Source organism: Vicugna pacos, chromosome 22, assembly GCF_048564905.1.
Source record: "Vicugna pacos chromosome 22, VicPac4, whole genome shotgun sequence".
Lineage (NCBI taxonomy): Eukaryota > Metazoa > Chordata > Mammalia > Artiodactyla > Camelidae > Vicugna > Vicugna pacos.
In genome coordinates, this window is record NC_133008.1 from 10,988,334 (window position 1) to 11,001,401 (window position 13,068).

The 13,068-nt window shown below is 52.3% G+C and overlaps 1 protein-coding gene and 1 long non-coding RNA gene across 2 annotated transcripts in view; one reads left to right on the forward strand and one right to left on the reverse strand.

Annotated features, from left to right (window-relative positions):
• The window catches only part of LOC140688416 (uncharacterized), a 72,361-nt gene extending 64,162 nt beyond the window's left edge, over positions 1-8,199 (reverse strand). The window contains exon 1 of the long non-coding RNA XR_012063094.1: positions 8,097-8,199. This is a non-coding gene — a long non-coding RNA (uncharacterized lncRNA). The remainder of the gene's footprint in view (positions 1-8,096) is intronic.
• Positions 1,921-5,065, forward strand: NKX2-5 (NK2 homeobox 5). The gene is made up of 2 exons (XM_031689756.2): positions 1,921-2,416; positions 3,989-5,065. Exons 1-2 carry the CDS (start codon positions 2,086-2,088, stop codon positions 4,627-4,629), a joined length of 972 nt encoding a protein of 323 aa, XP_031545616.2. The 5' UTR covers positions 1,921-2,085; the 3' UTR covers positions 4,630-5,065.
• Positions 8,200-13,068: the final 4,869 nt, after the last annotated feature.

The following is a 13,068-nucleotide window of genomic DNA, read 5'->3' on the forward strand; positions in this document are numbered from 1 at the left end:
AAGACATCTCTACGCAGACCAAGCTAATAATCCCAGAACCTCGCATTGCCCCCGGCTTGAAGACGTGAAGCGAGATTCTGCCTCTGTGGAGGGGGCCTGGTTCTGGCGGCTGGCGGCTGGCGCCTGGAAGCCGGGGTCGGAGTGCTCCGAGCCTCTGCAACCGACCACCGTGCTGGGCTCCGCTCTCCTTTGCCTAGGCCGGGGTCCACAAGCCCTGCTTGCAAGTATGGGCTTGATGAAGGGCTGGTAAAGTCCCAACGTTAGGCCTATGCTTGACTCCACTCGCTTCCTTCCCAGTGGCCCTGCCTGATGGCTCACCATCAGGCTTGAGCACCCTAAGGCTCACTTTCTGGGCCTGCTTTGTACATTTCCTGGGTGCCTTGAGTGCATATTCTGGACTCTAAGGCCCAGAAGCCGTCACCTTGGCATGTTTTTGGCCCTACGCACCTTTCTTCTAGTCCAAAACACTTCTTCCCCAGTTCACAACTCGCCCTCCACAAGGAGCTGAGTCATACAAATCTCCATTGCCAGAAAGTCCGCGTGCTCCACTTGGACTTCCCCTGCAGAAGCTGGAGTCTTGGGAAATCCACGTTATTCCCCTGAAAAGCCTCTCCATCTCCAAAGATAGGGTAAGGCAGCGACCTTAACCTGGGACCGTTTTGTACGCCCAGATCCTTCCTCCCTGAAATTGTACACAAAACAGAGAACTTCTCTGCAGTGTTTCAGGGGCATGGAGTGGAGAAGGCCTCCCAAGCTTTCATCACATCTCCTGAGGGACCCAGAGGGATGAGGCGGACCAGTGCTAGACTGGCCAGGTAGCTTGTTCTCCTGAAACACTGACAGATTTGTCTGACAGAAGATACCTACTTTACTGACCCTGGGCTAAAAATTAACACCCTGGCCCTTCCCCCATAGGCCTGGCCAGGCCCGCTGCCACGGCGCCCCACTCGGAGCCCGCCCAGAGAAATCTTGGCTGCGCTGGACTCAGAGAAGCCCCGCCTGCCCGAGACCTAAACCTGAGCTGAGGCCTGAGGCCCTGGTGCTGACAAAGGTCTGGGGGCCTTGCTGCCAGGCAGGGAGGGCAGGAATGACCAGCCTCCATAACTGGAGACACTAGGCCACTGGAAGCTAGAATGGCCTAGAAGACAGCTCTCTTCTGGCAAGCTGAGTACACCAGCTGGGATTCTGGATTTGTTTCATTATTAAGGGGAGGGTCATCTCTCTGGGAGGAGACTGGTAGTGACTGGTGTCTCCAGGAGTTGTGTTTGTGTTACTTGCACGTCTGTAGGAGGTGGCCACCCCCATCCCACAACCATCAACCTTGCTTTTCAGCTTGACTCACTCAGGAATCCCCAGGGTCTGGCCTCTTGGAGAAGGGCAGACTACTAGGGCATGAGTGGCCTGGTAAGTCAAGCCACACAGAATCCCCAAATTATCCAGAATGTCCCGCTCCTGCCATCAACCCAGAGCAAACCCTCTCCCCATGCTTTTCTTATTCAGACTCTTTCAAGCGAACACAGTCAGTAATAAAGCGTTTGCGACTCCTGGAAATAACTCCATTTCTTCAGCCTCCCATCCAATCCTTCACTCTCCTATTCAGTTTCAGGTACTGAGGAACATTTCTTCAAATCCCAGATCCACCCAACTCAGCCCAAAAGCCGGATTCAGAGAATAATCAGATCCTTTCCTGTGCATGCGTCCTGGTAGGGGTTTCAGGCGGATACTACGGAAAACTCTCAGGCTGCAGAAGCAAAAGGGGAGCCTTCCAAGAGCGTCGCGGCCCCTTTAAAAAGCTGAGCGGGATTTTTTTTTTTTGAGTCGTATGACTATATTAGGTGACACAAAACTGCTCATCGCTCCTGTCAACGAGGCCCCCGGCCCAATGGCAGGCTGAGTCCCCCTCCTCCGGCAAGATCCCGCCTCTCCTGCCCCTTGCGCTCCGCACTACCTGCCGCCCTGCCACATCCCGAGCTGGAAGGCGGGTGCGCGGGCGCGCGGCGGCCACCATGCAGGGAGGCTGCCAGGGGCCGTGGGCAGCGCCGCTCTCTGCCGCCCACCTGGCTCTGTGAGACGCGCGCTGCCACCATGTTCCCCAGCCCCGCGCTTACGCCCACGCCGTTCTCGGTCAAAGACATCCTGAACCTGGAGCAGCAGCAGCGCAGCCTGGCCGCCGGGGAGCTCTCGGCGCGCCTAGAGGCCACCCTGGCGCCCGCCTCCTGCATGCTGGCCGCCTTCAAGCCCGAGGCCTACGCGGGGCCGGAGGCCGCAGCGCCCGGCCTCCCCGAGCTGCGCGGCGAGTTGGGCCCCGCGCCTTCGCCCGCCAAGTGCGCGCCTGCCTTCTCCGCCGCCCCCGCCTTCTATCCGCGCGCCTACGGCGACCCCGACCCCGCCAAGGACCTTCGAACCGATAAGAAAGGTGAGGAGGAAACACAAGCTCCTTCTCCCCTCTGGGGTCGCTTTCGTCCCCAGACCCCGCGGCCAAGAAACTTTGGCCTGGGTAGAGGAGACTCGAGTGCCCGGGCAGATGGTCGAGCAAAGGGGGCCCCAAGTGTGAGAAGGGAGATTGCTGCCCGGGCCCCTGCGCTCTGCGTTCAGTCGGAGTTCTAGAGGAAATGGTGGATCGTGATGATCAGAAACAAAAGGCAAAAGAGAAAAAAAAATTTATTTTGCGGCCTAACAAAGCCCCAGGCGGCAGCACCCTGCTCCTGGATCTGTTACGGAGCGATCTGTTTGTGGTAGACAGAACAGAGGGAGAAAGAGATGGTCTCTATATTGGGTTTTGTTTTAAATCTCTTAAAGGTCTTTCAGAGGATCTGACAAAAACTGCTAAACGGAAATTAAAATGCTGCACACCAGACATACTTTGCCTACAATTAGAAAAGGTCCGAGACCTTCTGTAGCCCACCCGTTACCCGGGGTTTCTGGGGCCTTTCCTCCTTTGTGCCAGGAGAGTGGAATCTTTGAGAACAAGGATCTTGAATTTAAAATGGGATACTGCGGACTCTCCGGAATTTGACTTAGCAGCTTTGTTTTTTCATAACAATTTCCCCACGCGGTCAGGGCCGAGGGGTTCTCTCCTGGAATAAGTTAGAAAGTGCCGCGTGACTTAAGTCGTGGGCCAATGGAGAAGATGGCTAGGGAAAGTGGCCAGATCGCCGCGCACATCCCGAGGTTCAGGGGGAGGCTAACTCCGTGGCGGAAAGGGCATGTAGGAGACGGTGGCCCAGTCCAGAGTCCGCGCGAATCCGGGGAGGACGGGGGCACCGCGTGAAGGGCCGCTGTGAGCCCAGAAAGGATCTTGCCGTGAGCCTACAAAAGTCTGTCTAGTTGCAGAGGGAAGGCCCCGGCAACAGCTGCCGGCAGGCACAGCGGTTTGAATTGGTCTCTACCAATTCGAATTATAATTCGAGCACGCCAGCAGGCAGGTTCCCAGGCCGCCTGCCCACCCGCCGCTTTCTGGGCGCTGCACAATCCCCGCGGCGGTTGCACGGAACCTTCGATAGATCACCAAACCAACACCTCCTGGCGTTCTGTTTCTTCGGTTCTGTAATTATCAGACAGTTTGCCGACCCTGGGGTGAGGGCTATGTCTCCTTTTAACTTCTCAAACCAAAGTAGCCCTAATCTAATTCACCCCAGAGAACCATTCGGCTTTATTTTCTTAGCAGCCTTAAGTCTTACGTCATTGTCCATCTCTCTCACTAGAAGGTGAACTACCCGTGGGCAGGGATCTCCCTTGTTTTGTTCTTCAGTGCCTAGAGCCATGCCTGGCACATCGTAGGCATTTAACAAATTCTTACTGGAGAGGGGAAACCTAGCTGTCGTGGCGCCCAGTGCACCCGGCAGAGTGAACCGCAACCAAGCTGGGGCTCCAGGCAGGACCGGGTGGCACGCACCGGGGCCCATTACCCACCTGGCGGGCGCTTGGAGGGTCGGGCCGCTGCGACCCAGCATCTCTCTGCCTCTCTGTCCCCCTCCTCCCCCAACAGAGCTGTGCGCGCTGCAGAAGGCGGTGGAGCTGGAGAAGCCGGAGGCGGACAGCGCCGAGCGACCCCGGGCGCGACGGCGGAGGAAGCCGCGCGTGCTTTTCTCGCAGGCGCAGGTCTACGAGCTGGAGCGGCGCTTCAAGCAGCAGCGGTACCTGTCGGCTCCCGAGCGCGACCAGCTGGCCAGCGTGCTGAAGCTCACGTCCACGCAGGTCAAGATATGGTTCCAAAACCGGCGCTACAAGTGCAAGCGGCAACGGCAGGACCAGACTCTGGAGCTAGTGGGGCTGCCCCCGCCCCCGCCGCCGCCTGCCCGCAGGATCGCGGTGCCAGTGCTGGTGCGAGATGGCAAGCCTTGCCTAGGGGACTCAGCGCCGTACGCGCCAGCCTACGGCGTGGGCCTCAACGCCTACGGCTATAACGCCTACCCTGCCTACCCAGGTTACGGTGGCGCGGCCTGCAGCCCTGGCTACAGCTGCACCGCTGCCTACCCGGCCGGGCCACCCCCGGCGCAGTCGGCTACGGCCGCCGCCAACAACAACTTCGTGAACTTCGGCGTTGGGGACTTGAACGCGGTGCAGAGCCCCGGGATTCCGCAGGGCAACTCGGGAGTGTCCACGCTGCACGGTATCCGAGCCTGGTAGGGAAGGAACCGGTCTGGGGCGCCCCTGACCGATCTCACCTCTAAAGAGGGGCATCTACTCGACCCTGCGACTCTTCTCGGATGTCACATTCACTCCCATGGAGGCCTTGGAGCGTTTTCCGCCCCAGGCGCTTTTATCTCCTCCACGCGCGGGAGAGTTTGTGGCCGGGTTTACGCAGCTTGCGGTGAGTGATCCCGCAGCCTGGTGCCTTAGCCGTCGCCCCGGGAGTGCCCTCCGAGCGCCCACGGGCATCCCTAATCGGCCGAACACCGGCCAACTGGGACTGGGAGCCCGGGCGCGCCGGGCCCAAGACCTGGCGGCCTTTCCCCGAGCCTGGGCCCGGCGCCTGGGCCCTTGCTGCCTTGCCGCCCACCCACCCGTATTTATGTTTTTACCTGTTTCTGTAAGAAATGAGAATCTCCTACCCATTAAAGAGTGCTCTGATCCTCCTGTGTGCTTTTTTCAGCTTGCAGTGTTCCAGAAACTGAATTTTGGAGGGCAGAGACAGCCGGCCTTGAGATGTAGGGACAAGTACTCACTGAGCAAATAATAATAATGATAAAAACTAACCTGTGCTGGGACCCGTGTTAGATGCTTTTGGGGACTACTCATGTAATTTTCAATGACTCAAAAAAGGAAGGCGCTATTTTAAAGTTCAGCAGACTGAGGCCTGGAGAGGTTTAATGTGAGCAAATAACCAGTACTGGTAGACCTGAGGTTCGTTTCCAGGTCTTACTTCAGAGACTGAGGACACCTGCCCAGAGGTCCCAGTCTCACCTCCTTAAACCCTTCTATGTGCCAAGCACTGTTCCAGGTACTGGGCTTTTAATGAAGGGCAAAGGCATCTGGGCCCTATGAGACTGGAGGGCACCATAATTCATCCTGCTTAGAAGAACGCTGCAGCCCATTTTCGACAGAAAAGCCCAGAACCAAAGCCCTAGTCAAGCTTCTCAAAACTCCCCAGCCCAGCGTTACTCCACGTGGAAGGGCGACAGGAGTCCTGTGGCCCGGTCCTCACCAGCTGCTGGGCTGGGCTGAATGCAGAGCCTGGAACACAGAGGTGGCTGGCTGGCAGTGCTCACCTCCTTCTGTGGCTGGGCCCCATGAATTCATGTGGTCAGGGAACCCTTCTCCCCCATCTGACTGCCATCCTCTCCGTTCAGCATTTAACAAATTTTGCCATAGTCCTTACCAACGGATGCTATTATACAGATTTTACAGATGAGGAAATTGAGGCTCAGCGAAATCAAGCTAAAAACCTGCTTGCTGTGGGACCTGCTTGCTGCCTGCCCCTCCCCCCCCCTTTTTTTGGGGTCAGTAAAATGAGAATAATAAAGATACCTTGCTCTAAGACCAGCTCTCAACAGTCCCCAGTGGCTCGGACCTGACCTCCAGTTCCTCTACTCCCAGCCTCCAAGGTCAGGAGAAACTAACCTGATTCTTAAAAAGTGAGGAAAGCGGGAGGGAGTTGGAGCTTTCTGTTCCTGTGGAATATAGGTTTTTCTGAGATTTTGCCTGGGAAGTGCTGGCCTGCCGGTCTGGCCCTGAGCTCCTGGTTGAAGACACAGCATTGCTCCAGGCACTTTGGGATGGAGCCAGGCTCGATGTGCTTCTTACACCGGGGAAAAGTCGCCAAGCCAGGCTGGTGAGATCAGGGGCCGTCCAGCCGCTGAGCCAGGGACTGAGCATCGCTGCCAGTGCCTGTACTGTCATCTCTTTAGGTAAGTGCTGTCCCTCAGGCTAGCCCCACCGCCTCCAGGGAGGGGAAGATGCCAGGGGATTCTACGTGCTTAGAGCTGAGCTGGATGGGTTTTCGATACAGGGACGCTGCGGTGTATGCAATCAACTGTCGCAGTGGTATAAGCCGGGCTCTGTAAAGGGGAAAGACTGTGCTCAGAGCAGAGCTTCACTCTGGGCCCTGGGACTTTAATCCTTCTGCTGTAAGGTCCAAGCCGGCGGCCGAGGGCCATGGGGAGGGGGATGTGTTCAGCTCAGTCTCCGCATTCCACCTTCTGAGCCTACAACGTTACTCCCAACCTTTACCTCAGTGCTCTCTGCCCCTTCCCGAGATGCACGCTGTAGTCCCATCTCATGGAAGGGCACACTGAGGCTCCTCCAGGCCACCAGACCAACTCACACACACAGCGCCCTGCTACCAGACATCTGAGCTCAGAGTACAGCCGCAGCAGGCGGCCTAACTCACACAATCAAGGAAACCCTTCTATCTGGAGCTCATCCACATTCCCCCTGGGGTCCTGCGCATCGTGAGCTTTTTTCACCTTACACTCATCTATAGTTAACACTAGAGAGGTGTTTGTTTTTCCACTTAACGTTATATACCGCGAGGGTTTTTTCTGTGATGCCTCTCTCTCTTTCTCATCGTTCAGGGACCAGCTGAGTGATCCCAAGGTCTCCCAACAAACGGATAACAATGGCTGACTGGCACTGGGCTGGCCGAATGCGAGGACTCCGGGCTAAACGCTTACAGGAGTTCTCTAATCTAATGCATCTTAATTTGCCAACCAGGAAACTGAGGAACAGAGGCTACGGCAATGGTCAAGGTCTTAACATTCGTTGCCTAAGCAATCGCGGAGCTGGGAAACCGACCCGCCGTACACACGTAGGGCGGGGCGGGGGGCGGCGTGTTTAAGAACCGAGAGCGCGCACGTCTCTCGTCAAGACGCAGCGGGACCCTGCTCCCTGCCCCGGGCGACCCCATGCTCTCTCCAGTGGGGTTAGGATCCCAGGCTCATTATGGGGCAAACTGTAGCGCGCGAAGGCTGTCGCCCGGCCGAGGGTGTTGCGTTCAGGAGCCAGGGGCCGAGGGCCGCAGGGGCGTTAGCATCCTAAACTAACACCGCCCGCATTCCCGTAGCGATCCCTTCCCAAATTAAATCGGTAGTATTTGTTTTGTTTCTCAATATTATATAAACGACGCGTGCAGAGTGAGAAAATTCCACCAGAACAGAAAAGTGAGAACTTCTGAGAGCCGCTGAGGTGGCAACGCGCGCGGAGACTGGGGTGGCGCAGGCAGGCTCCGCATGCCCGGAGCGCCAGGGGGAACATAGGGAAATAGACAATTTTTAAAAAAAAAAAATCAAACAAGAATACGCCGCGGTTAAAATACAATGAGAGAAAAACCTTGGCATTAAAAAGAAAAAATCTGGCTCCCCAAGCTGGAGTGGATTGGGTCCCTCTGCCCCGCGCCGCCGCGCACCAGCTGGTGGTGGAGAACCCCGTCTTGGTGGGGTGGGGGGTCATCTGAACAAGAGGTGAGGAGAACCCCGTCCGGGGGGTCCTCAGAGCCAGAGGCCGGGCCCGCTCGCCTCTCTCCTTTCTGCCGCGCTCTGGCCAAGACGACCTTGTGTAATTCCCAGCCAATAGAGGTTTTGCCAAATCAGAATAGCTCCCATCTTATTTTGTATAAATTTTCCCTTAAATCGATGCCATGCTGTATATTTCAATACCTGAATTTAAAAGAACGCGCAGAAGCCGCAGGGCTCGCTGCAGACCGGCGAACTTGACGGTGGCGGCGGCGGGAACCCTGCGCGGCTCCTTGGCAAGCACGCCCTTCCTGGGCCGGCCCCTCGCTTCCTCTGGGACAGATTCCTGGCTCCGGCCGCGCGCTTGTGTCGCGCGCCTGTGCGGGAGCCGACAGTTCGGCAGCCCCGGGTCTCTTGCTGACCTCCCAGCTAGACAGGGCTCCTGGGAAAAAGGTCCTGTGGCTTAGATTTACATTTATTTATCACTCACGGAGCTTACTGTGTCACTGGCACTGTCCTAGCTCTTTACAATAAACCCATCTAATCCTCTTTCACACCTCTTGAGTTCTGTTGAGGAAGCAGATGAAGAATCAATCTTAGGCCCAGAGAGGAGGAGTAACTTGCCCAAGGTCACACAGCTGATTAGTGCCACAGCTTGGTTTCAAACCTAGGCATTCTGGCTCCAGAGCCCAAGGGCAAGGTGCCATCTCACCCCTAGTCCAAAGAGTGGGCACTAAAAACTATCTGTCAATTGTTTAAAGGGTACAGTAATAATCTTAGCGAACAATTTTTTGAAGATTTCTATGAGCCAGACATATCAAGCGGATGAGATCAGCAGGATTATTTCTCACTTAGGGCAGGAGAGGAGACCGAGGCATAAAAAGAAGTGGCCCACCCAAGATCTCACAGTGGAGGAGGCAAGGCAGCTGCGATTCTGGGGCGGGGAGTCTCGTCCCTTTGTACCACTCCGCTGCTTCTCCGGAGAGCTTGCTGCAGAGTCGGGTAGGAAGTGAGCAGGCCTGGCAGGCTGGTCACCCGGAGCCACCACGAGCTCCCGACCCTGCTCCAACCCACAGCTGCGGAGGATAGCAGTGCGGATTACTGCCTAACATCTGTTCTTGCTTGCTTTGTGCCAGGCACCGGGCTAAATGCTGAACCTGCAAATCTCATTCTGTCATTTTCCAAGGAGGAAACTGAAACCCAAAGAAGTTAAGGGCACTGACTACCTAAGGCAGTCAGTGGACTGGGGAATCCTACACGTGAATCCACATGGTTCCGCTGGAGCCCTGGCTCTTTGAACCACTCAGCGGTTCTCGAACTTGCCTGAAGACACAAACTGCTGGAGGCTGGGACAAACCCAACCCCCTGCTTGCCGCAGCGCCCTTGAATTAGACTCCCCAGGGATGGGGGCCTGCAAAACCGCATTTGGAACCAGGTGATTCTCGTCATCTGGCAAGCTGGGGAACTGCATCTTTCACAGAGGCCCTAGATCCCTCTGGCTCCTCTCTTGATGGCCTGGGAGAAACTGGAGTCAGATTTCCCCTCTCCAGGCCCTTCTCTTCCATCTCAGGGTCTCTGTGTATTTGCTGTAATCCAGTGGCTACAGCACAAGTCTCACAGTGTGGGGACCCTGGAAGCGGGGACGTGGGCAGAGGGAAGGAAAGTGAAGGGGAAGAGGTGGAGAGAGGTACTCTGGGACACACCTGCCTGGGCCCAGACCACAAAACCATCCCTGAAGCTCCTGCAGCCCAGTGCCCGCCAGTGCTGCACAGGGGAGAAGAAGAATTTGGGGGAACTCGTCAGAGACAGTCCATCTGTTCTGCTCAGATCCTAAGCTCCCCTCCGGAGTCCCCCAGGAAGGGGAGTGGGGGTGAGCCAACCTCCATACGGGTTTACGGGGTGCAAAGCTTTCAGCTGTCCCCCTGTCTATATGAGGCTTAGAAATGTTTTATCACTTGTCCTGTTCTGCACTTAAGAAGCAGCCAAGCTGAATTCTAACATCAACTCCCCCTTTTTTCCAGCACATCCACAACTAACCCCACCCCACCCAAACTCCAGCTTACAGAAATCTCAGTTGCTACACTGGTTCACATTAACTCTGCCTCCCCCCACAAAGCAGTTTCCTTTGTCCTCAGCTTCTTAGGAAAGGTTTGTTACACAAGCTTGGTATACTCCTGACTCAGGGCCTTTGCACTGGCTGTTCCCTTTGCACGGAATGACCTTCCCCTAGGTATCTGCCTGGCTGATGCTTCTTCTGTCTCAGTCTTTACTCAAATGTCACCTAATCATGAGGCCCACCCCAACTATCCTACTTAAAACTGTATCCCCACACACATACTCCTGGTGGCCTCTATTTTTTTTCTTCCTTTAGCCTATGTCACCTTTTAATATATTGTTTTGTCCCATGCTGTATCCCAGGCATCCAGAAGACTGTCTGGCACTTACACTCAGTAAAACGTGGTGAATGAATGAATGATGATCAATTACCCAAAAGGGAAAATCAGGCAAGAGAAATGAACAAGAATTTCATGGAGAAGGAAGCACAAATGGCCACAAAATACATAAATACAGGTGATCTATCCATTAGTTAGCAAAACAAAAAGTCTTGATAAGATAGTATATCTCACCCATCAGATTGGCAAAAATTAGAGTCATTAGTACCAGGAATTGGGAGAGCAGGCATCGATGGGAACGTGCCCCTGGAAAAGGTGTGACTAAGTACAAAGAATTTAGAAGACAGTTTGACACAATTTAGTAAAGGTAAATACGAGCCCACCCTCAATTCAGCAGTTCCACTTGTAGGCATATATCCTGCTATGTGTGCATCTGGAGATACATATGTAATTAAGTTCAGAACAGCCCTGTATGTTGTATAGACTGGAAACAACCCAAATGCCTACCAACAGTTGGATAAATAAATAAGTTGTAGGAGATTCACACAGTGGAACATTATACAGCCATGGAAATGAAGGTGACTCAGCCACACTCATTGACATGAATACATCTCAAAGCTGAGCAAAAGAAGTGGCACTGAAGAATATAGATGGTGCCAGAATGGTCATCATTAAAAAAGTCCACAAACGATAAACGTTGGAGAGGGTGTGGAGAAAAGGGAACCTTCCTACACTGCTGGTGGGAATGTAATTTGGTGCAGCCACTATAGAAAACAGTATGGAGATTCCTTAAAAAATTAAAAATAGACTTGCCCTATGATCCAGCAACCCTGAACATATATCCAGAGAAAACTGTAATTTGAGAAGATACATGCACCCCAGTGTTCATAGCAGCACTATTTACAATAGCCACAACATGGAAGCAACCTAAATGTCCATCAATAGATGACTAGATAAAGAAGATGTGGGGTGTGTGTGTGTGTGTGTGTGTGTATATACACACACATATATATATGAATATTACTTAGCCATAAAAAAGAAATGAACTAATGCCATTTACAGCAAAATGGATGGACCTAGAGATCATCATACTAAGTGAAGTAAGTCAGACAGAGAAAGACAAATATCATATGATATCACTTATATGTGGAATCTAAAAAAAGTCACAAATGAACTTATTTACAAAACAGAAGCAGACTCACAGACATAGAAAACAAACTTATGGTTACCAATGGGGGAAGAGCTGGCAGAGATATAAATTAGGAGTTTGGGATTAGCAGATACAAACTACTATATACAAAATAGATCAACAGCAAGGTCCTCTGGTATAGGACAATAAACTATACTCAATACCTTGTAATAACCTAAAATGGAGAAGAATATGTGTATATATATGTATGACTGAATCACTGTGCTGTACACCAGAAACTAACATAATTTTGTGAATCAGTTATACTTCAGTAAGAAACTGAAAAATTAAATAAAATTTAAACAAGAATATAGACAATGAGGTTCCATGTACGTAACGGCCAAAATGGGCAAAAGAAAATGATGTATTAGTGAGGACGTGCCTAGATGTTAAAGTTATAAAGAAAAGTAAGTGGATGAATAACTCAAAATTCAGATGGTGGTTGCCTCTGGGGGAGAGGACGAGGAATGCAATGGGGAGGGGGTTTCAGAGGGGCTTGTTGGGTATGGTCATGGCCCGGCTCTCGGTCTGGGTGATGATGACTTCATTGCATTATTCTATAAACTATACATACCTATGCTCTTCATGTTTATTTTATTATTATTTAACTATTCACCTGCGGTATAACTTACATATAATGAAGTGTACAACTCTTAAGTGGTCAGCTCAACCAAATTTTGCAAATCATCATACTCTTGCGTGTATATACATACAATGCCATATTTCACGATGTTAAAGGGCACCCCCAAAATCAATCATGCTGTCCTGAGTTTCAGGACTTAGGCTTCAAATAAGGGAGCTCCACCCGAGGTAGATTTTAAAGCGAAAGCAAGTCAGATGCAAGCTGTGCTTCCAGAAGGATCCCAAGTATGTAAAGAAAAAAAATCAAGTATGCTTAATACATTATAATGCGTGACATATGATTATTTTATATTTTCTAATAATCATCATCTTTCTAAGCTGCCAGAATTATTGGTGAGATGGATCCAGATACTGTTTACACTGAAGAAACAGAGGTCAAGTGAAGAGTCAAGTCAGCCAGCTCGTAGGGGCCAAGGGAAAACCAAAACTTACATTCCTCTCACTCCCATGTCCCTCACTCCATCACATCAAACCAGGGTTGGGGAAGGAGGGAGGTGGGAAAGAAACACACCAAAACGTGCCTGGCCAACGGTAATCTTGAATTTTATACCAGGAGGGTTTCCTTAGGATCTCAAATAATCCCAGCCTGGGTTTGCAATTGGATTAAACTCAAAGTATGATTCCCCACCATGTCAAGTTCTGCACTTAATGGAAAACGAACATTTTTGGTATTTCACTACTTCAAAAGTATAGGATTCACATTTACACACAAGGTAAATGATGAATTGATTTCTCTATAGTCTAAGTCTTCTACGGTGAGCATCAGAAATAACAATCAAAGTTTAAAATTATAAATATGTCTACGGAGAGCGGTATGTGGACACCCTTTCACTGAGAGGCCTGGAAACAATGTGCTAGAGGTCAAGGTCAAAGGGAGAAAAGTCATTGCACTGTCCTTCCCAGAAATGATGGTGCTTTTTGCTCTCTATTTCTGTTGCTATAACGGAAACTC